We start from the raw sequence: 26,936 nt of genomic DNA on the forward strand, positions 1-26,936 counted from the left end.
CAGCAAATTAGCTGCATGCTGAAGAGCTGGTCTTGCTTTGAGTTTGGGTTGAGAGGTGAGGGAGCTTGTATGGTGGTCATCCATACTGTACTGATATTAAACGGTCAACCTATGTACAACGCTGAGAGTTGCTGATGGTTTCTGAGCCCAGCTGGCAAGAATGTCCTCTTTCATCTCTGGGAAATCGTGACTTTAATATGTAAAACTACTTTTGCTCTACGCTTGACGGGCGGCAGCGCACGTGAATACATTTGGTCTGAATAGAGCAGTGGGTTTGTTGGCTCTGTGGATTTGTTCCAAATAAGTGATGTTGGCTTTGGTTTTGTTGTACTTGAAGGTGCCTCATCACCAGACATGGAGTCCAGCTATGGGGGAGGCTTGCTAGATATGGTGAAAGGAGGAGCAGGGAGACTCTTCAGCAATTTGAAGGATAACCTGAAGGATACCCTGAAAGATACATCTTCAAAGGTCATGCAATCTGTTGCCAGGTACAGTACAGCTGAAGCTGCCTAATGCAGGTAAAACTACTAGCTGCAAAGTGCCGGTCTGAGCTGCCGTCTTAACTAGCACAGCCAACTTCCAGCTAACCTAATGAAGGAAGGAGGTGGAAATCACAAGTCATTTCTTTGATTCTGTCTCATAATTGGTATTTGGCCTCAAGGAAGCGGGAGAACCCAAGTAAAACATCTAAGCTTCATAGTAAGTGAGCATCAACATCCTGAAATCTGGAAAAGCCCCCCCCCAGTGCAAGTGGAGTACTTGGTCTCCGATTCCTTCATTGACCCCTGTGGGGTCCTTCTACGCAGCCACCACTTGAATATTTTGTCACTGAAAATTGGCTCATGTTGTATGCCTTCCCTTTGCTGTGCAAGGAGACTATTCTTGCTGATGTAACTGTTCCCTTCTCTAAAGCCACCTTTTGAGCTGAAGGAAGAACTTTGCTTTGGTTACCTCTGCTGGGGTTGTCCCCGTGCTTGGCACTCTGCCTGCCTCTGCGGGATAGGAGGCTACGATAAATTAAAGAAACTTAATGCATGCAAGACCTCAGAGGCTTTGAGGGATCTGCAAAGTGGCAAATTACTAGAGATTTCTCCTGAAAACTGGCACTGAAAATTAATGACAAAAGGGAAAAGGGACCTTTTTTGCAAGCTTCTGCATCCAGTTAATTGCGTATGTAGAAGGGAAGGCTGGGTCACTGTCTGCGGGAAGCTATTTGCACCTCTTCTTAGGGTACAACGATAAAGTACAAAGAATCAGTTTTAAGATCATTCTTTCCTTGCGTCATAAGCAGATCTTTGTGGGAAAACACTCTTCTGGTTCTTCTAATGTGCTGTCTTCCGTAAACGTGTGCATAATGTCTGTCTCCTACTTTGTCTTCTTTTAGTTACACCAAGGGGGAGCTAGATATTTCATACATTACCTCAAGAATCATAGGTAAGTACTGCTTATCAGCTAAATAAAACTTGTTGTATCCCAGGGTTCAGAAGTCCATAAACATGTTATGGTGCACGCTCAGCCTGGCTCCTTCTTACGTTTCTAGTGATGTCTTTTCCGGCTGAAGGCGTTGAACTGGGATTCAGGAATCACATTGAAGATGTACGGACGTTTTTGGATTCCAGACATCCTGACCACTACACGGTCTTCAATTTGTCACCCAAGTATTATCGCAGTGCCAAGTTTCACAACCGGGTGAGTGTCTTCCGAGAGGTCAACGAGAGCAGGGGGGGGAAACTTCTTGGGAAACGGGGCACCAGGTCCTGTTTCTGTCTATCCCAAGCGTGGCAGAATGTAAGAAGATGAAAAAGGAATTATCGATGTTTCTAAGCTGCTGTGGTGGTTTCTGGGTTTTAGTTGATGCCTGGGACCACGGGGATTGAAGACCTGGGAAGTTGAGGGCATCATGCTTGTGTTAGGAGCCTGTGAGAGTAAGTGGCATTGCACTAAGCTGAGCCTGTGCTGCTCTTGGCTCCTACATAGCTGTTGGAAGCTGCTGCAGAGAAATAAGGAGTAAAACAAAAGCGCTTTGAAAGAAATTACCAATAAAAGAAGGTAAATTATTTTCATGTTGAACAATCCTTCAGTTGTGCTTTGATCAAGCAGGAGCCCTTAGCAGGCAAAGCACAGGACTGGAAACTGGATCTAAGGGGCATTTTGGCTCTTCCACTAGCGTGTGACTTTAAAAACCCACCTCCACTCTCTGCCCCAGTTTCCTTCTCTAAAACCAGAACAGCGTATGGGAGCATTGCAAGGCTCTGGTTCATTAATGGCTTTTAGAGGCAACCTCTATGAAATACTGCTGTTGAAATACAAGATTTGATCTAATCTTTCAGAAAACTTCCTGTTCTTTCTCTCTCCCACAAGGGAGTGATGATTTTTTTTTTTTTTTAAATTTCTCATTTTTTGTTGCCTTCAACAGTTGCCAGGCTTAACCCTCGGTCAGGGTAAGCGAATCTCATGTTGCATAAGCCTAATTTCATTTTAATTTGAGGTATAGCTGAATCTATCTTCAGCAATTGCTCTGATTACCAGAAATCACTCACTCACACTTGAAGCAAATTTCTCAGTGGCGATCAGTAACCAGCCATGACTTCAAATATGCGTAAATGAACGGGAAAGACTAGATAAAAGATACCAAGGGCTCTGAATCTTCAGTCTCACTTGGTTCTGGTGCATCACTCTTGGTGTTGGTGGGAGGAGAAAGACAGATCTGCTTTTGCAAGCCCAGCATTAAGCATCTGTCGGTATATTGCTTGACCTCGTCGTAACTCCTCCATCCCCTGTGCTTTACCTCCTACCCTACCCAACAGCTTAACAGATGACTTTGTATGTCACTCTGGAAGCATGAGTAGGTGCTTTGTAAGCTGTTGCCTTGACACACACAGGAAGACAATGATGCGTCTTTTAATACAATAGTGTACTTCCAGGTTATGGGACGAGGAAATACTGACTCCAAGTACTTTTCAGGCAAATGAAATGTGCACAACACAATACGTGAGATCGGATGAAACATGAAACAATTATAAGTATGAGGTTGAACTTCATATATATTGGAAAAAAATACTAATGGGCTATCAAGGAGGTGAAATCACATTATTTTCTGGATGAGGATGCCAGATGAGCTGAAGTTTTGAGACGCATACTTGTTCTTTGAAGTGAAAGGCTTTTTACTTCCTATCTTCTTTAAAACTTTTTTTTCCTAAGATCAAAGTAGGTCACTTTGCTGTGTAGTGGCATGGGAGAGAGATGACAGTTCATGTCCCGCTGGGCCATTTTCCTGCCCTGACGTGGCTGTGCGGGGCATGAAGCCCCAAGTGCCCGGTCTATTGAGGAGAAGAGGGGACCATGAACACTAAAACCTGCTAAAGTCTGGTTGTGCTCGGTTGTCCTCCCTGCCTCGCCTCCCTGGCAGGAGAGGAGAGCTCACGGCTGCTCGGGGAAGTGTGAGCAGTTTGAAAACATGTAACTCAAATATAGCGTTAAACAACAAAACCGAACTTCAAAGTCACTGACGGGTCACATTCTTGGCTGTTGCTGCCCTACTGCTAAAGTAAAACAAGCGCTGGCTGCTTATTTCCAAAGCTCTAGAAGAATTCCTGTTACTTTTCTGTAACGTTGTCTTTCATGAGTGGTGGTGGTGGTGAGGTTATGTTTGAAATAAATGAAATATTACATAGCGCGTATTTAATTTCCTAATTGTGAACCAGCAGGCAGATGCGTAATTATAGGCAAAGTAAATATATAATTATGGACTGTTGGGAAATGTATGTTATTTATTTGATAAGTGATAATGGCTTTTCCAGATGCTTGACAGTGTGTTGTCATGAGGTCTGTTCAGAAAATCATCAGTGAAAGGGTCGCTGGTCATATTAATTTTAACAGCCACTTGGAATCTGAATTGTGTTTTAGTGGTCTAAACTGGGTCTTGTGCCTCCAGAAGCCTGCTGCCAAAGTAGTTGGGGTTGGGAGGAGAAGACGTTTGCTTGATATAAAATAATAAAAAAATTGGCATGATAATATAAAATAATTGATAATACAAAATAATATAATCACTTATGGCATTAGTACTCTGGCTTTATTAAAGAATTGAATAAATGTTTCTGATCACTCTGTGATCCGCATTTTACGATGGTCCCATAGCTGCAGCAGTGCCTGCACCGTCAGGTCCGTGGAACAGAAAGCAAACGCTGGCTGTTCCTGCGCTGGGGGTTACTGCGTAGTGAACCTTTGGGGGGGCTGTGCCCCCTCAGCCCTTCCTGAAAAGGCACAGAAAAGGAACAGGCAAGGGAAAATCAACTGTGTGCAACAGAGGGAGTGAAATAAACTACAGCTCTCGCGACAGGAGAAGACGGGGGATGAGGGTAATGCTGTAGAGAGGATAAATGGGGAATGGTCGTTCACTGCCTATGGAAATCATATGGCTATTTAAGAACATCTGGGCGAACCATCTCCTTCCTGCCCCCTGTTCTCGTTAAGCAGGATCCAAATGTCAGCTGAGAGAGAGAACCAATTCTTTGCCTGAGAACAAGCCTCATAACGTTTCTCCTTTAAATTTCTGCTAGCCAGAAATGCCTTTTAAAAAAGATATTTCAATTAAAACCAGATGAAACAGAGATGTCCGTGGAAGTCTATATGATGGGCTGTTTGAGACTGCAAGGACTGTCCTTGAGATAAGTGTTGTGACTCAGAACTAGTACATCAATGAATAGTAACCAGACATACTTCAGGATTTGTGGTTTTTCAGCTCTAAGAAGTCATTCATTTTTCTGGCTCATATCTTAACCATACTTACTCAGATATGATTTTTTTTTTTTTAAAACAGAAGTTTCCCTTTCATCAGTCTAATATCTGTCAAATAGGGCTTGAAAATCCCATGACACAAAATGTCTGAGAACAACAGATGCTCAGTGTCCTTTGAAAATCAGAGCCGTAGTTTTTAGGGACAAGTTGTACAAAGGCTTTAGGCATAGCAGAAATCAGTGCGCTGCTGCGAGACTGGAATGTTTTGAAGGACCACTCAAGATAATCTGACTTGGAATGTAAATTTTTTAAAATGTATAGTGAGTGACAATACATCAATTTTATGTTATTTAATTGAGAGTTCTTTTTTGTTTGTCTCCTCGTAATTCGTGAAAGTCACAGAGCAGAATTATGCATGAGAAGCGATGGAGTAGGTTTCAGGTACATAACTCTAGGTTGTAAAAAAGAAGTACGTTTCTTGGCAGAAAGCATTTGTAAAAGCATGCATTGCTTAACGCTTTTACGAAGCTGCCTTTTGTTCACTGTGCGATTCCTGCAGGTATCTGAATGTAGCTGGCCAGTACGACAAGCCCCCAGTCTGCACAACCTCTACGCCGTCTGTAAGAACATGCACAACTGGCTACAGCAGAACCCCAAAAACGTGTGTGTCATCCACTGCATGGTAAGTACACCAGAAAGTAACCACATTTTTTAGACCTATGTCCTGGTTAAACCACGACAACCTATGAGGCATAAGTCATATTGCACTTTGCACGGCTACAGTCTGCATACGAGGATGGTGATAATTTCTAAAAGAAAAAGAAATGTAATAAAATGGACCCCCGTGGAAAGGGACATCATCTGTCATGTGCAGCTACGTAGCTAAGCTGGAAGACCGAACACTGAACGAGAAGCGGGAATGCAAAGCAAGAGAGGTCACAATTGTTCTAGCAGTGAACTACTAGAGCTGAAAAGTAGTAAAAAGGTTTGAACTTCACCCGAGAACTGACCGTAAGGATTGTCAGCCTGGTATGGCTTTGCATTTTATTGTAAGTAGTCACAGGACAAAATGCAGCCTGTAGACTAAAGGTTACTGATAGACGTTGGGGAGAAAACATATAGTTGGGAATTCTGCCGAACTGTGAAACTGAGATTTAGTGTCTCTTGCGGTCACTGCCTGCCAGGCCTGGCTGAAGAATTCCAGTTGCCTTCTGCTCCTCTTTGTGCACCACAGCTGCTAAATCCCCCGTCAGGGCTGCTCGCTACTGGGCAAGGTGTAGACAGGATGCCTGAGAGTGGTGTGATTCTGTGTGACTAACTTGTAACTTACCCCATACAACCTTTAATATTGACAGTAATGCCCAAAAGGAGAGTTCTGGTTTGCTCCTGGAGCCTGGATTAAATCTGGGAGGCTGTCAGCCCAGATCAGCATTAACTGGAAAGAACGGGGGAAATGGCTGATCCCAAACTGCATAGACCTTACATGAGCCTGGCGTTTCTGCCTTGCGTAGCACAGCCAGCGGCTACGGGATATAAATTTCATTCAAACAGAGATGACGATGCACTTGATGCCTCCAGTCCTGGAAGTCTAGCTCAAGAATCAAATTCCTTTACAGTCTTTTGAGCAATGAATATCTGAATAAAGCTGTAAAGGACCGGGAGTCCTTTTTAACACTTTCTAAGGTGTCTGCAGAAGCCCACGTAGTTTGTATGAACCTGAGAGATCTTTTCAGAGGAACTGACAGGAGCTAAACCTTAAAAAAGCAAACAGCCTGTTAACCTCGAGCACGTGCTCAGGCTCAGCAGGTTACCGGGGTCTGGGTCAGCTCTGGTATGGTAAATCCTACAGTATGGCTGGAGGGCCTAAAAGGTGCCTGAAATAAGTAATTGCAAGGAGCCTGTATAACTTTTCCCTTGTGTTTCAGATTTTGAGGGTGACTGCCTGCCTGATGGGGCAGTAGGTTTCCCACTCCTTCCCTGTAAATGAACCTTGACTTCTGGGATCTTCTGCACTTACCGAGCGGGCTCTCGTGCCCGTCGCTGAACGTGCAGCCAGAACTAAGCAGGATTTTGGTGGAAGCTGGTGGAAGGGCTTTTTCTTTTTGTTTGGCTCACCAGAGCTGGGGTATGGTCCCTATGGCTCGTTACCTCATATGTTCTTGGGTATAGCAAGGACCCAGGGTACTGGGGATACTTTGATTCTCTCCTGCTCTTTCTGTATTTTTGGTCTTTTCGTATCAGTCTGACTCAGCGAGCACGCTTCCCTTCATTATCACCCTCAATAAAATGTAGACTTGTTCAGGAGCAATATGTAGGTTAAGGGCTCTGGAGCTGTTTGGGTGAGGAAGCCTTGGGCTGGATTTTTTCTGTTTGTTTGTGAACTCTTCTAGGTTAAATTTCTATTAGACAACGGCCTGCAGCTGTGGGACGGGTGTACTCTGACCCCTGCGGTCAGTTCCAGGCCTATGTTTGAAATAATTATAATATTACAGCTTGGGAGCAGCCATGAAACACCAACATTTGTAGACACAATGTACTTCTGGGCTTTCAAAACAAGTCTAACCCATCCTCAGCTTTGACCGCTTACTGGATATTATCTTAGCTTTGATCCAGGCCAGTGCCGCTCACTGAAGTCCTAGGTATTAAACAAATGACACAGCGCTGGAAATTCCTCCTCATCATGCAGTCTTAATCCTAGTCTTTCTGGAGAAATTATTTGATGTGATTTAAGGAAGAGTGGAGAGTGTTCTGCTGAAATGTAAAGGCTGTCTCTGACACTTACACGTTTTTCTCCCCCTGCCCCTTTCCTTAACAGGATGGCCGTGCAGCCTCAGCCGTTCTGGTCAGTGCGATGTTCTGTTTCTGTCACCTCTTCTCTAATCCAGGCCCTGCTATGCAGTTGCTGAACACAAAGAGACCTGGAATTGTGCTCTGGCCATCTCACAGGAGGTAGAGTATGCTGGCTAAACGCTATGCAAGCGAGCTATATTGCTCACACTAAGAACTGCCCGAGTACCCGTTGTGGGTTTTCGCAATGTGTTCCCAGCCCCTAGGCTGAGGTAGGCATTCAGATTTCACTTTGTTCCCCAGAAATAAGTGGTAAAGTAGTGATCAGGCACTGGAACCGGTTGTCCAGAGCGGCTGTGGGATCTCTGTCCTTGGAGATCCTTGGCTGGGTATCACCCCCAGCAGCATAATCCAGCTCTGAGATAGAGCTTTGAAGTTGGTCCTGCTCTGAGCAGAGAGCTGTACCAGATGATCTTCAGAGCTCTCTTCCAACCTGAATTATTCTATTATTTTATAAAATAATGCATGTGACCTGAAGGGCGTATATGCTGCATGCCCCAGTCTCTCCACCCAGACCAACCTGAAGGCGCTGGCAGGAGGCGACAAACTGAAAACTCCAGAATTCCCATTGCAGCATGAGCAATACTCATGCATTAGCCGTGGCACTGAGCTTTGACAGGGCTTAACTGATGTTTATGGCCCCTTCCATTTTACCCGCATTGATATAACAACAGTAATGGAGGAACAAAATCAAATATTGCAATAGCTTTGCTCAATAGTTAGGAAAGCTGACGAACCTGTAATTAACAGGGCCTGGGTGAATCCCTCTCCCTGTGTCAGCTTCATCCTTACAGGAGTTTACACTGTAAAATTGTCTTTTTTACAATTTCCATTAAGCAGACTGCCTGTCAGAGCAAACCAAAGAGATAGTGTTACGTATATAATAATAATGATCCTTTAGTACGCGACTAACAAAGTAGTTCATCTGCTATGTGCATGTGAAATAGAAGGCAAACTTCTACTGGTAAACCAGAAAAACCATTGCTCAGCACCTTCTCTCCTAAAAGGTGAGGAGAAATAATCTTCAGCTCAAAGCTAAAGGCCAACTTCCTTCGTCTTGAGCTCCAGTTCTTGTAATTAAACAGAAATAGAAGCGCGGATTTTGTGCCAGCTGCGAGGATGCTGGAGTACATGGAAACTCCAGTCCTGGAACTGTGAAAGAATCACCCTTTCACTGGATTTCAAGGCTGACTTCAAGTACAGAATGAAAATTGGTCACCTGGGATGGAGATTTCAGTAATGGCTTTCTCTGTCTGCAGATATATAGGATACATTTGTGATCTAATAGCAGACAAGCCCGTCATTCCTCACTGCAAACCACTTACTATCAAGTCAGTCACCCTCAGTCCAGTCCCCTGTTTCAACAAGCAACGAAATGGGTGCCGGCCCTTCTGTGACATTCTGAGCGGAGAAACCAGAATCCTTACCACTTCCCAGGAGTATGAAAGAATGAAGTGAGTTGCTGTGATCTGCTACCATCCTTAGGAGCTTAATGCAAGGAGGCTTTCGTTTTGCTATAATGTGTCTAATATCTGTGCTGCAGTCATTGCCAGACTGCCTGATCGATGAAGGAGTGCATATATTAATTGTAAGTTGGTGCTTAGTGTTGAAATAAACTGCCAGGGTGAGTCTGAAGTTGTCATGCGGTGGGAAACCTTCATAGAGATAGTTCAGGGCTGTGTTGGTTTCCCCTCTGAAATGTTTCTGTTCCAACTAAGCCTAACGTTAAGCAGAGCGCTGAATGCACCTTCTGTTTGCTTGGCCTGAACGAGATGATAGCTTTTATGTTAACACTGTTGATGGGTGGTAATGGCATTGTGGAAGGGAGCTTAACTGTGGATTTCCTTCTCTTCCCCTCAAAGAGAATACCGTGTGCAAGAAGGGAAAGTCCTAATTCCACTGGGAGCCACTGTCCATGGAGATGTTGTTGTTTCTGTTTACCATATGAGATCAACCATTGGGGGACGCCTTCAAGCAAAAGTAGGAGTTTGTTTAACTTCTCTTGCATGATAGAGGCAACGTAGCTAACTAAGAGATGGCTAAATATGGGGTCTAAGAATGCACATGGCTCTTGTGAGGAAAGTTTCCTTGCTTGACAGTAGACATAATACAAATTTGAGCAGTGCCAAGTGAAAACAACTGCCTATGGAGAAGTCCGTGATGCCTCTGGTATCTCCTTATGGAGATGGTGTCTAGTGATAGGGTGTAGGATCCTTCCAGCTGATGTAGAAGACAGAAACCGTCCATCAGTAACCAGCTCAGGGCAAATCACAGCCAAAGCCTCTACCTACGCACTCTAAGAAGATGGAAGAAGATTTTCTTCTGCTCAAATTAGAATGACTTACTGAGCCATCGCTCCTGCATGGTGTCTGTTTTGCTTGCTCTAGAGCAGCCGTCACCTGTTTTGGTCATCAGGGCAAAAAGGCAATTTGTGTGGATTGGTCAGTCATGGGGATAGGAAAGACCATTTAAGCCGCAGGCTGGTCAGAGAGCCACCCTCTTCATAGCCAAAAAGCCTCGTAATACTAGCAGGTCAAAGAAATGGGAGACAGTGGAAACTGGGGAGGGAGAATAGAGGGGTGCTGGAGTGAGCACACCCTGATGTCTCCTTCCCGAAACATAGGAGCAGTGCTGAAAATATGTATTGGTCCGTGTTGTTCTAGGCTTTGAGACAGACTTTAAAATGCTGTTCTCTGGCTCGTGTAATTGCAGAAGAGGAATTTGGAAATGCAGTCTGTTCAGACTAGAAAACCTGGATCTGCAAAAACTGAATCAGTAGTTGTCATACACCAAGTTGCTCCATTAACCTTTGTAGTGATGAGGGTTGTTTGGCTCACTCAGTGAAATAACCTGTTTAAATTGTAGTGACTTAAAGCACAAAAAGTGAGGGAAGAACCAAGTTTTGTCCCCACCTGCTTTGAGTACCACCTCATTTGCTCCCTGCAGATGGGTGCTGCATGGCTGGTCAGGCAGAACAGCTCCCGGGCTCCCACAATTAGCTGTGTGGTGGCTGTGGTTCTCGAACAGTCACTTTACCCACTGATACTTTAATCTGAGATGTTGATAATTTTCCTGATGATACGTTCGAAACCTTAGTATTCAAGTTGCAGAGTGACCAATGAACGTTTTTCTTTTCTTAGTTTGTTATTGGTGCTGTTTGCTGTATAGGTGACACTTTACTGAAGCCTCTACTGCAAATGAAATGGTCTTATATTTTCCTGGGGTACAAACCTGTTGCTCCAATGTATTCAGTGGAAACAGCGGTTTCATCTAAGAGCTAAAATGTCAAGTAGACCCCAGAAATGAGGACAAGCAGAGGATGAAGACATATTCTTGAGCACTGTGAAGGCACTCTGCTGTGTGGAGGCAGCAGCAGCAGAATTTAAGGCAGATGGAAATATTTGGGTTTGAGAAGGAAAAGCGCTGCTTTCTGTAGAACAAGCGGAATGAATTAGCTTATACAGCAGTTATAATTAGTCTATATAGTAACTGGTCGTAAGGTAGACTTAACTAACTGTCTGCATGTGCTATAAACACATGTTTTAATTTAATGAATTTAAGCACTTGTTCAGTCTGGTGCTCTGTGTTTTTTCAGATGACCAACACACAAATATTCCAAATTCAATTTCATACTGGATTCATAGCCCTGGGAACAACCACACTAAAATTCACCAAGTGAGTATTTTAAGCTGAACATTAATCAAACCTGAAGCATAAAAGCCTTATGAAGGCTGAAGGAGAATATTCACAGATGAAATGTGAAAAGTCTGTGTGCATGCATATATTGAAAGACTTTGTATAGCTTTGCAGAAATATCCTTTCCTTTTGAACTGAACAGCTCTTGTCCCCATTTAGGCCTGAACTGGATGCCTGTGACTCTCCAGACAAGTATCCTCAGCTTTTTCATGTCATGCTGGAGATAGAAATACAATCTACTGATAGACAAACCGAATTAACTCCCCCATGGGAGAACTTCACGACAAAAGACATCAATCCTACTATTCTCTTCTCTTCTCATCAGGAGCATCAGGACACTCTTGCTTTGGCAGGTAAGAGCTGCACAGGTTTGCTCCCTTAATTTACATGCTTACCTACATGCTGAACTTTGTTTTGCTTGATTTTATTTATTTATTTGGTGCTCTGTGCTGCAGGTAAAGGTCCTACAGATTCACCCCAGGATAACATAAGAAATGTTGGACAGAGTGCATTCTTCTCATCTCTCAGCTGGCAAGGTATGCAGACTTGGTCTTCAAAGCAAAATCTGCTTCGAAGAAGATAAACAGCTTTCCCCCCCGCCTCCCTGGAGCACAGAGCCAGGCTGAGGGATCTGATTGTAACATGTCTTTCCCATTAGATCACAGTGCATTGCTGGTCACACCCTTATGTTGCAACGGAGTGGGAATTAATTTCCTACAACATCCCCTTCAAACACTGCTTGTGCTGTATATGACAGTTATTGACAGCATGCTAGTGTAAAGCTTCGACCTAGGCCTCCTCGATGCTAAAACCAAATTTAAGCTGTTTTTTCCTAATGTTGCACTTTATATGTAGTGCTATGAGAGCGTAGCACTGAGAGTGTTTGTCTGAGAGGCCATTTAATAGTGTTGAACACCTTGAAAATCTCGTGGCGCTGCCGAATGCAGCGTTCCTCCTCTGGCACCAGCACCATGTAGCGTAAGAGATCCTCGTGGGCACAGCGAGGAGGGTGGTTTATGTCCTTACTCCTTTTCAATGAGCCTTGTTTTGCCTGGATTTTGAGGCGTGGCTGGAGATCATCCTGGATGCTTGGTCCTGACCCAGAAACCTGTTCAGTTTGCATCCGTAGACCTTACACTTGCTGGCTCTTCAGGCTTGAGGAGAGTCAATTAACCTCTGTCTGTGTTTCCTGATCAATAAAGCAAATGAAAGCTCCTTACAATACAGACCAGCAAAGACTTTTAAGTTAATCTTTGCCAAGGACTCTTATTTTAAATTCCAGCAAAATGCTGCTGTGGTTTTCTCAGTAGCCTTTTGTTCTGCATGTAAGCTGACTTTTATGGGACCTTTGTGATGACAAAACTAACAGCTACCTAATTTTATTTTTAATCATCATTTAGATCAGAAATCTGACAAAAGTAGCTCTCACCCCACCTCAGAGGATCGAGCAGCGTTGGTGCATGAGGAAAGCGAACAGTCAGATGACGAACTCTTGTCCCTTTCCAGTCAGCACAGTAATGCCAGCGGTGACAAGCCTCACGGGACACCAAAACACAGCAAAAAGCAGCAAGAGCCTCCGGCACCCCCTCCGCCTGAAGACGTGGACCTGCTGGGCCTGGATGGCAGCCCTATGAGCAAGAGTTTTCCCTCGCAGCCCACTGCTGCCCCCTCTAACTCAGACTTGCTGAATGATTTGTTTGGGGTTGGCGGGCCAAGTTCCCAGAGTCAAAGTGGACAGCCTGCTGCTGAGGAGGTCTTCCATGTGGGGGGACCTGGATCTGTGCAGTCAACTCCTCGGCGTTCTGCAGCTTCGGCATCCCCATCCCCGTCCCCAAGGGTAGGAGAAGGTAATAGTGGCTATGCCTAGTGCGTGACTTGGTGGGGCACACGCTTTGAGAAACCCACCTGGGTGATCGGCTTTGGGCTGTTGGATTCCTCTTGGGTACACTCATTTCATGAAGATTAAGAGCTAAGAGGGATCCCAAGAGGCCAGCCAGCTCCCCTACTCTGAGACAGGATTTGGTGCATCTTCACAGTCAAGAACACAAACCAGATTATCTAGCTTGTTCCCTAAAGTCTCTACTGGAGCTCACCCAAGTGTTTGGCTGGCTCCTTACGCTGACAGCCACTAGAGATCATCAGTTTTGCTCTTACTATGTGTCCAATAACGCATATGAGGAGAATAAGTATTAATTTAAAAAAAAAAAAAAAAGCCTCTTGGGTTTTTGGGTAGGCCCATAGCAGTTTGAATTGAACTTCTTTTTTAACTTGAGGAGGTTTGGAGCTTTGATGCTGGTCCTGGACTATGAAATACGGCTACACAGTTCTGCTGTCTCTGGCCTTTCCACTGATGAAGATAGGCAACACGAGAAGATCTTTTGTTTCTTCAAAGCCAGACTGAGGTCAGGCTGGCAGAAGGAGTGGTTGAACAGATATTAGAAAGAGGGATCTTTTGGAGGGTTAAGTGAACAGAGGAGAGCAAGTCGTAATTACTTGTAAGTGAACAGGCGAAGAGCCCAATCCAAGTTGCTCGGATTCACTGCGGGCCTCTGGAATAGATGGTCAGTTTTGCCAAAGGCAAAATGCAAACAAGCGGCCCGATCTGACAGCAGGTCTCTGCGCCGCTCTGAGCTGCACGGCCTCCGCGTGTTTGGTTTGGCCTAATCCTTTATGTTACGGTTTAAGAGCTGACGTTGTCAATGTGTACCTGATTCAAAGAGCACAGTATGCCCACTTAACTTTTTCTCAGCAACTAATAACTTAAAGCGTTTGCAACACCTGCCAGCTTTCTTGTACAGAAATGGTATTTTTTCATTTTATTAAGGGGGCGCAGGCTTGGGTGATGCTGGGGCTGACACCAGTAGCACCTACCGCAGGACGGCCATGCAGCCAATTTCTGAAGACTCTTCTTGAGTCCTCCTTTCTCAGCCAGAATAAAAAAAACCTGCGGGCTTGGGGAGGTTTGTCTGCCAGTACACTTAAACACCAGATTTGCCTTTGGCGTTTTTCAAAGCGAAAGGGACAGGAGCAGTTATAATCTCCTTGTACCGAGACTTGCAAAGGGAGGGAAGATGAGTCTGAGGACTGGAAGCAGGAGAGGGGAGAAGAATACAAGTTTCAGTGCAAGAAAGTAGGCCACTTGTATATGGAGAAGGTTCATCTTGCTGTGGCTGTTGTGTGCTCGGTCTGAGAGCTTTTGCCTGGGGGTGGGAAGGTTGTACAGACATGCACCTCGCAGGGCAGAGGTGCAGCAGCAGTGTCAGGAAAAGATTTCTGGATATTGTTGTCGAGCAGCGTAACAACAGGAGTTGTACGATGCTGCTTTGCAGAGGCCAGATTAGTGCTTGAAAGGGAGACGAAAGGTATCACACAGCTGAATTGTCCCAGGCCAGGAAAACAAGAATAAGAGCTTGGGAGATAAATGAATACTAGTAATTTATTAAGTGTCCTAAGCAATGAGTAACATAAATAAGGAGTAGCATCATTAACACAATGTATAGTGTTTCAGGATTGTATCTTTCTTACAGTAGTATATATTGCATCTCTGTTCAAGACGCTCTTTACCTTAAAATTGTTGGCAAGTAAGAATTTGAGTGACTTCCCAGGGGTTTCTTTTGTTGGTTGGGCTTGTTGGGTTTTTTACATGAAAGACAGTAAGCTAAACAAATTGATCAAAAATGGAGTTTGAGATTGAACTGGATTTTTGTAACAAGTGATGCTATGTAGGAAAGATACCAGCTATTTCTAAAAGATGCTCCTTTTACCCTCGGCATGTATAACCTTTGACAGCCTAAAATCATCTTGGACTGCGTTCAGCTCTTGAGATGAAGTGGGAATTGCACCAGGGTGCTAACTCCAAGCTCCAGGCTGTCCCTCACCATCCGTTTATGTATTGGCAGTACGTGCAAGTTGAAACTTCATCTGAAGTGTCTAAGTATCTAAATACTTGCTTCGACTGCTCCTGAATTCAGCTCCTTTCTTTGGAAAAGACAGATGGGATCAACAAATGTGTTGCCATGACCAAGTCACGTGGCTCTCTATGTCCCCTAGCATTTGGCTAGGGTACTGATATTTTCCAGTAGCTCTCTCGCAGTTGCATGCTGTCTCCTATTTGGTATCTGCAGGCATTAGGTTTTCTTCTCCACGCGTCGGTGTCTTTTCCCTGAAGCGTGTTCACTGGACAAGTTAATGATTTAGTTTTCTCAAATATGTTTTTACAGCGACTGCCTTTGATCCATTTGGAAGTAGCCCTAAGCAAACTGGTCCAGACCTCCTGGGTTCCTTTCTTGGTTCATCAACTGTCCCTGGTGATCCTTTCCTTCAAGCAACAAGAAGTCCTTCACCAACTGTGCACAGCGATCCCTTTCACATGGGTAAGAAAGTGAGGCTCTTCTAGTGTATTTAAGTAAACATGAAATGCTGCTTTTAAATAGTGATGGAGCCATTAAGTACAAACTGATGCTTACCATAAAATGACTCTAAACCACAGAAACCCCATGAAACAGGAAAGAGCTTTTTGTCTCTAGACTTAAAGCATATTCATAATTGAAGTGTGGTAGAATGAGACTTGTTTTGCTCAAGTCTTATACTTAATTAATAAGCTCTTTGTATACGTGAAAAAAGAGACCACAAAGAATGTCTGCCTGGGTATTCCTGTGGTTATGAGGTCTCGTTTGAAGCAAACTACCATTAATTGAGCTAAATAGAGCATGGCGTATTAAGCCTGCTAGAGAAAACACACGTCCTTTGGTGAATTTAGTTACAGGCATCTGCTTTCTTTAGATCTGATAGTCATCCTGGCCAAATTCACAGTTGAATTTGACTCTTATTTGAAGAGAAGGATTTTTTTTTTCTTCTTTATTGGACTTTTTTCTTCTCTTGCTTTGTTTGAAATGTCCTTTAGTTGTCCCCTTCTCCCCCTGTGCCAAAACTTAATGTTGTAACCTTCTCTGAAACACATTCAGATACGAATTAGTTTGTGTCTGATCATCTAACACATGTCCCTTGGGTGCAACAGTCTCGCTGGAAAGCCAAAATGACAAAGGAGGGAACTAGTGTGCTGCTGGCACTGCTCACATCCTTGCTTTGCCAAACTCGGGTATTGGATATTAACTCTGTGAATAAGATGGCTGGGTCACACTTGGAGCTGGCTGCACTAATGAGAGGAATTTAAATGGTATCCCAGCATGATGAGGTATTAAATTACAGTGCTAGTGTCTACGGATAATGAACTGCTGGCGGGGTGAACTGCATAGATGTACAGGCTTTATTTGATACAGGGTTAAAGGAAGGACTGTGTGTGTTCTTTCTGGTTTACATCTGTGTGGGCTGTTTCGCTGTATTTGTTTTCTCCATCCTTGCCCTTTGCATGTAGCATATTTCCTTGGGTTGAGATGTATTCAGAAACACTAAACCCCACATGTTATTCTGGTAGTAAGGCTTTTATAAATAAGTATATAAAGCCCCTGACCAAAGCCACCATAAAATGAACACTGTAAATCTGCATCCTCCCCCACTTACCTCTGTATAGTATGAGATCAGAAATAAACGTTAAATTTGTAATACCCATCGTGGGGGAGAAGTTCACTTCTAATTAGTAAATGGTAGGTGGACACAATACTGTCTCTCCTGCTGCTTGTCCCCTACTCTTCCTAGACACTGGATTATGTTGGTTTTGCTCTATTAGTTTGAGATATTTATATGTAATCATTCTGCTTAGCTTCTAGCACACCAACGGTTTCCATACAACCAGATGTTTCCGGTGGTTGGGACTGGTCCAACAAACCAGGTATGTATCATAAAAATTCAGGATACTTAACAAAAAAACCCTTAAGGAGCCCTGAGAGTGGAGAGGCAGATGCAAGATGCTACCAGTGAGTGCAGAGAACAGGTTCCCTCTTCCTGCTGCTTAGCACTTTGCCTAATGCAACAAAACTTCAATCAGGATTTTAGTTAGCCTCATCTCAATGACAGCAGGTATACTGCCTCTTGTCCTGGTCTCCCAGTCACCCAAGCAAGGATCTGGCTAGAGACCACCAAACTCCTTCTGTTCAAAAATCTGGGTTTTCTTCATCAAGAAACCAGGGCCTGAAACAGGACAGGTGCTCAGTGAGGATGTGCATAGTTGTGTTTCATTCCAGTGTAGAGCCAAGAGAAGGACCTGGGAAGTGCTATGTGTTCCTGGGATGCCACTACATAATAACATGATTCTTTCTAATCTTGGGAGAGTATGTATGTCCTACCAAAAGTTGCTTCCTGAAGGCTTCTAGTTCTTAAAATACATCCATTTGTCATAATTATTGTGTCACTCCAGACAGTCTAGGGAACATTCCTGTTGCTGAGCCTAATTGCGAGTGGGTGTGCAACTAGTCTGGGCCAACGCTGAGTTGAGACTGCTTAGGAACCTGACAGTAGTACACTTAATTTTAACAGCAGTCTTCTAACACGTGACTGAGCACTGGGTAAGAGCATGTAAAATACTGATAAAAACTGAGTTTTTTTCTTTTTTTTTTCTTTTCTTTTTTTTTTTTTTCCCTCTAAGGTGGCCTAGGTGTGGGAAGTAAGTCAGCTGCCACCAGTCCTACAGGATCCCTCCATAGCACTCCCACTCACCAGCCTAAACCCCAAACACTGGATCCATTTGCTGATCTGGGGACTCTTGGAGCAAGTTTAGCAGGTTTGCATCCCTTATTTAAAAAACCAAACCAACAAACAATTACCAGCTTGCTCTGTTTTAGAGGAATGGGATGAACAGCCTGGTATGTGAGAGAGAGCTCAATGGGTCCTTTCAGCCTGCCTGCAGGCCAGTGCTGCTTTCAAGTTTTTCCTCCTGCCTGATTCTCTGTAAGTTCTCACAAATCTGTGTTTTTGCTGATCCTCTGTCAAAAAAACCTGCTAGCAACTTGTTGGGACCTTGGTAGGCTATATGGATTGCAAAGCGTAACCTCTATCTCCTAAATCTAAACAGTCTCTGGCTAAGGATGCTCTGTGTTTAACTCCGACTGGAGAACTGTTGCTACAGACCTTGGAGCAGTGCCTGGGAGGAGACTTTGGCTCTCCAAAGCTTCTGAGGTCCTTGAGGAATTGTTTCCTTCTGGACTTGACTCATTTTTGTCCTTCGTGAGGAAACCTGTGGAACCTCACTAATCTGCCTCTAATTTGCAGTACTACCTAAAGGTGGAGTCTGAACCCATTTTCATTTGCACCTGGCTACAAAGGACTGTTTGCTTGACTGCTTAGACGAGCATTTTCTCCTAGTTTTATCTTAGAAAATGATCAGCAAACCTTCAATCCTGGTGTTAAAAAGGCAGTTCTGACAAATTATTTAAGTTTTCCTTAAACCCCAGCATGTCTGGCTTCTCTGACTCTGGTAAATAGATTTTTCTTCCCTTTGTCACTGCCCTCAGTTCTTTGCAAGCCATTGTGGTTTTATCTGATGTTTGTTTTCTCCTTTGCGTCAGTACCAGCATGGTTCTGGAATTAGGTTTCCCAGTTCCCTCTGCTGGATCACTAGCTGCTCTGCAGGAGCAAAATAAAAAGTATGCCAAAACCCATGTCAGAGCCATCGAGGTGCTTTTAAAACATGTATTCTGTAGCAAAGTTATGGAGTTTAAAAACAAATGACTTGGCACCCACAGGATATTTAACCACATTTTTGTTGTTCATTACTAAGTCAAAAGCACTTGATCCAGTTTCCATGACATGTTTCAGAGCTCAAAGTTGAGTGTGGACGTTAGTCTCAAATAAAAAATCATTAACACTGCGTACCTCCCACCACAAACTAAGCCAGAGGAGCATCCCCTAAAGTAATAAGGTGCTGAAACACAACTCTGCGGGGTAGTGTTACATCAGCACAGCATAAGGAGATACTATTTCAACATATGTCGACTTAGGGTTGCCATCATAACACGCAGCAGCTGTGGCTCCCAGTTAGCTGCACGTAGCTTCTCCCGCATTTCCCCATCAAGCCGCTACTCCCATTCCTGTGCAATCTTGAAAGGCGGGTGCTGTCTTTTAAGCAGCTAACAGAGCAATGACAGGGAAGTTGAAGGGCTTTGCTTGATGTTGCAAAAAGAAGTTTGTGGCAGAGCTGAAAATAGAAGCCAGCTGCCTGGGGGATTTTGTTTAGGTTCCCTTTTTGGAAGGCAAGTCAGTATCCTGTTTGCTAATGCCCACCGTCACTCCTTTCCCCATACTCTGCAGGTGGCCCTTCGTTTGCCAGTAAACCGACCACGCCGACAGGCATGGGTGGAGGATTCCCCCCCTCGCCGCAGAAACCCTCTCCCCAGCCCATGGGCGGCAGTGGTTGGCAGCAAGGAGCTGGCTATGGCTGGCAGCAGGCACAACCCAAAGGCCAGCCAAGCATGCCTCATGCCTCCCCCCAGAACAAGCCCAATTACAACGTGAGTTTCTCAGCAATGCCGGGAGCACAAAACGAACGTGGAAAAGGACCGGCTAACGTTGGTAAGCTTTTCAGAGTTCAGCATCCAAAAGGTTGGCTCCTTCTAATATTGCTTTAATGCTCAAACACCTTAACAGGTTAGGGTCTAAACAAGTAAGTCATGCTGATCATTTGATTATATTATGAAGTTCAACACTAGTTGTCCTGTCCTAGACTCTAAAGCATGCTAGTATTTAGGAAATCCTGGATTCCAAATGGGCTTTAATAATAGTAATTCGAAAGTAGCATTAGCCTACACCTCTTCTGTGAGAACCTGTACGCTCATTAGCACTGGGAGATTGTTATAGTGATAAGTGTGGGGGGTGGCTCGGGTAGAAAAGCATTGTTAAATAAACCTGTATTGTGATAACAACTTCAAATCTTTTTGTTTTTCAAGATTCAAAACCAAAAGTGTCTGCAGATTTTGAAGATCTATTATCTGGTCAAGGTTTTAATGCTCACAAGGACAAGAAGGGCCCCAAAACAATAGCCGAGATGAGAAAAGAAGAAATGGCTAAGGAGATGGACCCTGAGAAACTAAAAGTAAGCAATATTCTTATTTACGCTCCTATAATCATTCAACATGTCTTTTGTTCTCATCATGCTGGAGGTTGCTTGAAACGCTGCCCCTGAAAGGTGGAGAGGGCAGTAAGCCACCAGCCTTCCTGCATGTGAGAGGCAGCTGAGCAAATCTTTCAGATAGTTTAGTGTCAGAAGCTACCCTCCTGTTTTAGCACTTATTCTAGTGCGCATCCTCCACAGCGTTGCTGGATCCCAAGGACCACGTGCTATCTCTCATGCTTGCTTTCCACAAAGTAGGTGTCTAAACTTGATAGCATCATAAACTGCTGTTTCGCTGCATCCCAGACAGCAGTAAGCTAGCGTGACCAGAAAGACAAAGTCATAAACTGCAGGTGTTGGGGAATATCTGGAAGAATCTCCACTATCTCATCAGAATGAAAGATACCACTTAGAAAAAGTGGTAAGTTCGTAAAAACTCTGTTCTGAAATAGCTTCTTACAAAATAAACCAGGTAAAAAAGCAGTGACCATCTCTGCCAGTCCTTCTGCCAAACCCAGGTTTTGGTGAAATGAGAGATGTTCTCCCCATGATGAGATTGCCTTGGGGCAGAAAGTGAGAACTTTCTGCTGTTTGTTCATATAATAAATTCTCATGTCTTCCCTGGAGATGTGAACATCCTTTGGAATAGATTTAAAACTCAAGGTTACCTAAACCAGACTGTGGCTTGCTCAATGTTACTGTCAGGGCTGCTGGTCTTCCACATCACTCCAGCCCTGATTAGCAGGCACAGCTAATTGAACTAATCCCGTGTCTCATTAATCTTGCCTGCTTTGGAATTCTTTCATCTCTCCTCAATAAATTGCCAAACTACAAATCTATTATGAAGGGAAGGAAATTCAGTCTGTCCCGCTCTACATTTGAAATATGAAACCACGAATTATAATTACAGAAGGATACAGAACTGAGAGGAAAAGCCCAAGCAAAAGCCAAGCAAACTTCTAGAAAACAGAATGAGTGAATCTTTTTGAATTTTTTTTTTTAGCCTTGTGGAACGGTTTTAACCTTTGGAAAGTGTGTGCCAGCAACCATGCTGAACATGAACGTCAGGCACTTGTAACCAAGCCGGACAGCTGTCAGGCCATCAAGTGGGCAGTGGTTTTCCCAATTCATAAGCTATACGACTTCAGCGATTCATGTGGTACTACTTAATGCGTGCAACATTTTCCCCCCAACAAGCTGCCGAATCACTGAAGCACCCAGCTGATTCTCCCTTCCCAATACAATTCCCTTTGCTCTGATGCACTTTATTTCATTGAGTCACTTCAGTCTGGAATTGTTAAATCTATTTACGCTTTGGTTTTCATGTTTACTTCCCTTTCTTCTTCCCCTTCCCCAGCCCTGGGCTAAGATGGCAACCACTAAGGGGGACTACATCATCTAGGAAAGTGGACTACCTATTGCTTTATTTGACTGATGGATTGCAGGTAGCAAATAGGCACATGGAGAGAATTGAGACTTCTGACTTTAGAGCTTAAAAGGATTTGTACTGAAGCCAACCTTCAACATGAGTCTTTGGAAGACTTAACTCTAGACATGCACAAAAGATACACATTCACAGCAGACTTCTAGTCAAGCTTACTTTAGGTATGCAATTAAGCTTGCTAAAGAGCCACACAGTTAAACATTTCATTTATCTTTTGACTATTCCATCTAATGACTGTTCATAAGCATTACCAACTCAGTATTTTTAGCAGGGATGTTGCTCAAGGTGTGTCTTAACTTTCAAGCAGTGACATAAAAATTAATGACAAAGTAGAGACTGACAAATATCTTCCAAAGGTTTTCTAAAGCTTGGAAAGAAATGTGAGATGCTCCTTGGAATCATTGCTAATCAAATGAAGAAACTTTTTCCTACTGGAGTATCTAATGTAAGGCATAAGTTGAGACTCGCATTCTTCTCTCCAGGTCCTGGAATGGATTGAAGGGAAGGAGAGAAATATAAGAGCCCTGCTGTCTACAATGCATACAGTCTTATGGGCAGGGGAGACCAAGTGGAAACCTGTTAGTATGGCAGATCTGGTAACGCCAGAGCAAGTGAAGAAGGTCTACCGGCGGGCAGTGCTCGTCGTTCATCCTGACAAGGTAAGGTTTTCCTAGTTTCACATTGTTCAGAAATTGTCATTATTCTCTTAATTATAAAGTGTTGAATGTGATTGCTTAATTTATTGGTGCAAACAGCTTTGTAGAAAGTAGTAGTTCAAGATTTTTGCCAGTTTCTGAAAGGTAAGAATTCTAACCACTCCCAGCCCCAAGACTGTGCTTGGTACACGCTGCTCCAAGCAACAAAGATTCAGATCTTCAGCTTTTGACGCCCTCGCTTTGACTCTAAGCCATACAGGTGATGAACAACAATCCAGAATATTGTGCCTGCTAAAGGAGACCAGGGTGTGATAAAAGCATATGAAAGGACAAGGGTCTTAAAATCAAACTTCTAAAATGGAAGAATCGGGTTATCTGATTATCCAACTTGCGGCTTGTGGTCTTGCTGCTTACACTTGCCAACTGGAGTGTAATGACGCCATCTGGGAAACCCTATGGTGATGAGGCTTCCACTTTTAAGGAAATGGAAACTCCTGAGAGTTTCAGGGCAATGGGCAAGGCTTGAGAAGATGTGGGCTGCCCAGAGGCTTGCAGGAATATTGCTTTTATCAAGAAACTGTGTCAGGACTGTCCCTTCAGTGCAGGTAAAATGCCTCTTGCAAAGCCTAGGTTAAAATTCTTTGCCCTTGGGACTGCAGTGCTTTATCACACTTTGGGGGGTTATCAGCTCTGAGGAGCAGAAGAGCTGAAGAGCCAAGAAGTTCTTAAGCTAGAAACAAGGTAAGCAGCCCTCAACAGTAGCTTATTCTTGTCAAAGAATAAGGGAAAACCATTCGTGGAAAGTGAACGATAACTACTTGAGAATCTAGCTGCTCAAATGTCAACTTTTTGTAGTCTGTAGATGTCATATCCCTCTTTCTGTTTTTATTCCAGGCTACTGGGCAGCCATATGAACAATATGCAAAGATGATATTTATGGAGCTAAATGATGCCTGGTCAGAATTTGAAAACCAAGGACAAAAACCTTTGTATTAGGTACTTTCTCAGTCTCCACTACAGACCTGTGCTAGTGCTTATATAGTCTCTTGTCACAAATGTCACAGATCAACCAAACTCTGGCTGGAAATTCAGAAGTTTTGGAAAACTAAGAGCCTAATACTTATCATGAAGAACAAGAGAAAGGTTTCCTTATATTTGTATCAAGAATCCTGAGCTCAGAGGAACTCTAGCCACCTGGCTTGCCCTATGAGAGCCACGGGGTTACAGTTTCTTGTAACTTTTATATTTTTCTTTGGATTCAAGTGGGGCTAGAGAGAACACATTCTGGGAAAAGATGGAATTGTTCTGTCTCTGACACAGTGTAGCTGGTGAATTTGCTACTTTTTTTTGTGATATGTGATATGGCAACCTCCAGTTGAGTTCGATAACTGGTGGTGAAGCCCAAACTTCGATGTACTTTCTTCCTAGGTTTGGATCAAACTTTATCAAATTTAAGTGCTCCGATGTGGTTTAGGCACACTTCTAACAGTCACCATTTGCTGCTTAATTGCTCATATAGTATAGTATGCCTGAATAGAGACAAAGCTGAATCCTGGGTTAGATCAGTGTGGCAGCTGACTGCTGCTTTACGCATTAATACTGTACTTCACCTCACAGTCCAGCAGTGAAATGTGCAGAAGAAATTCCTCAGCATTATGGAGCAAGTGTCTTTTAAAGCAAACAACAAGTAATTGATGTTAAACAGCACCTCGTTAGTTTGTTAAACAGCAGTTCTAAGGGAATAGGGAATTGGGGGGAAGGGTGAATCCACATTTGTAAAAGTGAGGAATGAGCATGTACTGCATTTCCCATGAAGTTCTCATCAATAGCTTGAAACCATCAAACAAAAGAAATATCAACAAACTAAAACTCTGTTGCGAAGTTTTAGAAACTTCCCAGTCCATAGGTAACATTTCCCCTCCTGAGGATTCAGAAGACTTTTTCCAGCCCACTTGTGTCACCTCTATGCCTTTATCAGCTCCAGAGCACTTGGCAAAGGCTCTTGGCAGGATGCAACCTGTTGCAACTTCACTTTTCAGACCATGGTGTACAAGCTGTCATGTAGACATCTGCGGACCAGGTCTGATTTTTGACGTAAATGCAGTGCAAATTGATTATCTTAAAAGTTTATGTTGGACCAAAGCAATAATATCACAAGGAAATATCTCTGATGCTAAAGCTGAAGCCTCTTTCCTAGTTAAACAAGTTACGTTCTTCACCCCAAATTCTGGCGTTCTCCTTTTGTAGAATAATTAAAGCTAGCAGTTTATTTACCAACATGTTGTATCTGTATTTGAGCTTTGAAAGGGCAGGTATATTCAGAAGATGGGCAGGAAATCATTTGTATTTACTGCTTAAGGAACAGGTTGCCATCCGATGCGAGTCTTTAAAGCTGGTGGTTTTTAAAGACAATCCACTTGTTGTTGCACTTACGTTTTCAAGTGGCAAAACTTCTACTGCAAAGACAGTGTGTCAAAGTACATTGCTTTCTGTATAAAAGTCATCCTTTTGTTGTATTGGTCCATTATTTACTACCATTAATTGGAAATGTGAAACCAACACATAGGTCTCCTTTTATATAAAAGACCTTAAGATAATAGTAACAAACTGGATGTTATTTATTAATGTTTTGATCCAGTATGTGCTTGTCTTATTTAAAGAGATAACTGGAATGTGAATCATGTTCCTGTGATTTGTTGGTTTATTGTTTCTCATTCACATTTGTAGATATTGTGACCTATGCCTATATAATAAAAAGGATCTCATTACTATAATGTACTTTTTAAATAATGACAACTACATTAGCTTTGTATCAAGTTTGTCATGGCACATAACTCTGGATACTCATACGCCACAAAATACAAATCCATCATTAAACTTTATCTACCAAAAGAAACCCTATCCCACTTAAGCTTTGATTACTTTCATCCCTGATGTTTTTATGGATGCATGAAAGTATTAGGATGTATGTATATCAAAATAGTTAACTAAAAAAAAAATTTTTCTTGTCATATCTGGTAATGACAGAGGTTATCAATGTTCAGGTTTACTGTTTGACTAAATTATTGTAATTTTTGTAAATACAGTATATACTCAATGAAATTGTGACTGGTCTAAAACATTTGTATATACATTAAAAAGCTCAAATTAACATATTCAGGTATCTTTTGTGCTTGTGGGGAAAAAACTCTACCTTCTTGCTTTAAACACAGTTCAGAGTAATTTCTCTGCAAATGCTGGATAAACAACAATGAATCCATGTATGTTAAATGGAAACTTCTTTTGTCTACGATGTCTTACATGTATGACTAACACCTCTGTTGCTCTAGTGCAGGGTTGGGTGGGACCTGTGTGGTACACTTAAAGGTAGCCATAAATTACTTGCTCTAGAGACAAATACTTTTTTTCCCCTAGAGCTTTTATTTCCTCAGGAGCAAACAAGATACACGAAGAAGTCAGTTCCCATTCCTGCAAGCAGATTGTCAGAACAGTAAGGGCTCAAGTTAGACAACATTTGCAATGGGAAAAGATGCAGCTTAAGAGAAAAACCCTTCAACCCAGCTGAAACAGAAGATGGTAATTTAACTTGCTTCTACCTTTTGATTGTGTAGACAAGTTGAGTTAGGTGTGTGTATTTATATTTATTGCAGGTACAAAGCTGTTTACATTAGCAGCAGCTGTACCAAGATGTAAGCTTGTATTAAAACTCCTATGGGTTTTTTGCTTGTTGATGACAGCCAAAGGATTTACAGTATGGGAGGGTACAGTGAAAGGATCTCCATATCATTTTCTGTTTGCATGCCTCGAAATAAGCCCAGAAATGCTGAGCTCGGTTGCTGCTCACAAATTGTCACCAGACCACAAGGTTAACGTCATACACCAGCTCACGCGATCCGGGTGGTGTGCCTCGGCCAGTATCAATATTGCCTCTTAAAGTGGTCACTAATGCCATGCAGTAATCCACAGATTGGCATTTCAGGTGCTTTTCTGAAATTAAGACATTTTGGGAATAATTTGTCACTTCCTAATCTTATGCTACTACGCTTCAGAGACCCACAGCCAAGCAAGAGAGCAAATGTAGCACCTAACAAAATTTTCACTTGAAGTATTTAGCTACTGAAGCCTGCTGTTTTAATTAGGCAGCCTTCTTGGCTCTAAGTTATTTAAAATTAATAATGAAATTGGGGAAAAACCTGTATCAGAGAAGATATGAAACAAGAAGAAGAGCTGGGAGGCAGAGATGGGAGATATCTAAAGAAAACCTCCCTCGGGAGGTATATCCAAAGGGCTGTGCAAAATCTCCCTCAGAAAGGCTGTTCTTGGGGCAAAAATGGGGTTCCAAAAATCTAAGGCTTGAAAAACGCTGCTCTAAAAAAAAAAAGCTATGCCCTTCTTGGTGCAGATTAGCAGAAGCGCAGGGCCCTGTCAAGGGTGGACGGTCCTGAGAAGGCATCATATGAAACCAGCAGGCAGCTGGGCCTGGTTTTTGGGGTGAAAACATAGGTTTTAAAAAGCAGCCCACAAAATGGCAGTGACTGATGGGTGGGGGCTCTTT

At 43.1% G+C, this 26,936-nt stretch overlaps 1 protein-coding gene across 1 annotated transcript; it reads left to right on the forward strand.

Moving 5' to 3' along the window:
- Nucleotides 1-342: 342 nt before the first annotated feature.
- Nucleotides 343-25,536, forward strand: DNAJC6 (DnaJ (Hsp40) homolog, subfamily C, member 6). The gene is made up of 18 exons (XM_009583660.1): nucleotides 343-488; nucleotides 1,385-1,434; nucleotides 1,541-1,689; nucleotides 5,297-5,419; nucleotides 7,553-7,686; nucleotides 8,844-9,038; nucleotides 9,447-9,564; nucleotides 11,180-11,259; nucleotides 11,440-11,633; nucleotides 11,736-11,816; nucleotides 12,681-13,127; nucleotides 15,501-15,635; nucleotides 17,000-17,068; nucleotides 17,822-17,947; nucleotides 19,483-19,743; nucleotides 20,118-20,263; nucleotides 22,208-22,384; nucleotides 23,276-25,536. Exons 1-18 carry the CDS (start codon nucleotides 355-357, stop codon nucleotides 23,375-23,377), a joined length of 2,721 nt encoding a protein of 906 aa, XP_009581955.1. The 5' UTR covers nucleotides 343-354; the 3' UTR covers nucleotides 23,378-25,536.
- Nucleotides 25,537-26,936: the final 1,400 nt, after the last annotated feature.

Source organism: Fulmarus glacialis, unplaced genomic scaffold (assembly GCF_000690835.1).
Source record: "Fulmarus glacialis isolate BGI_N327 unplaced genomic scaffold, ASM69083v1 scaffold10298, whole genome shotgun sequence".
NCBI lineage: Eukaryota > Metazoa > Chordata > Aves > Procellariiformes > Procellariidae > Fulmarus > Fulmarus glacialis.

Bases quoted from the DNA above. Each gene is read 5' to 3' on its own strand.
- DNAJC6 (XM_009583660.1), top strand. From the start codon at position 355: ATGGAGTCCAGCTATGGGGGAGGCTTGCTAGATATGGTGAAAGGAGGA. The intron at 9,039-9,446 runs GTGAGTTGCTGT...TTCCCCTCAAAG, and splicing joins CAGGAGTATGAAAGAATGAA to AGAATACCGTGTGCAAGAAG. The intron at 13,128-15,500 runs GTAATAGTGGCT...ATGTTTTTACAG, and splicing joins GTCCCCAAGGGTAGGAGAAG to CGACTGCCTTTGATCCATTT.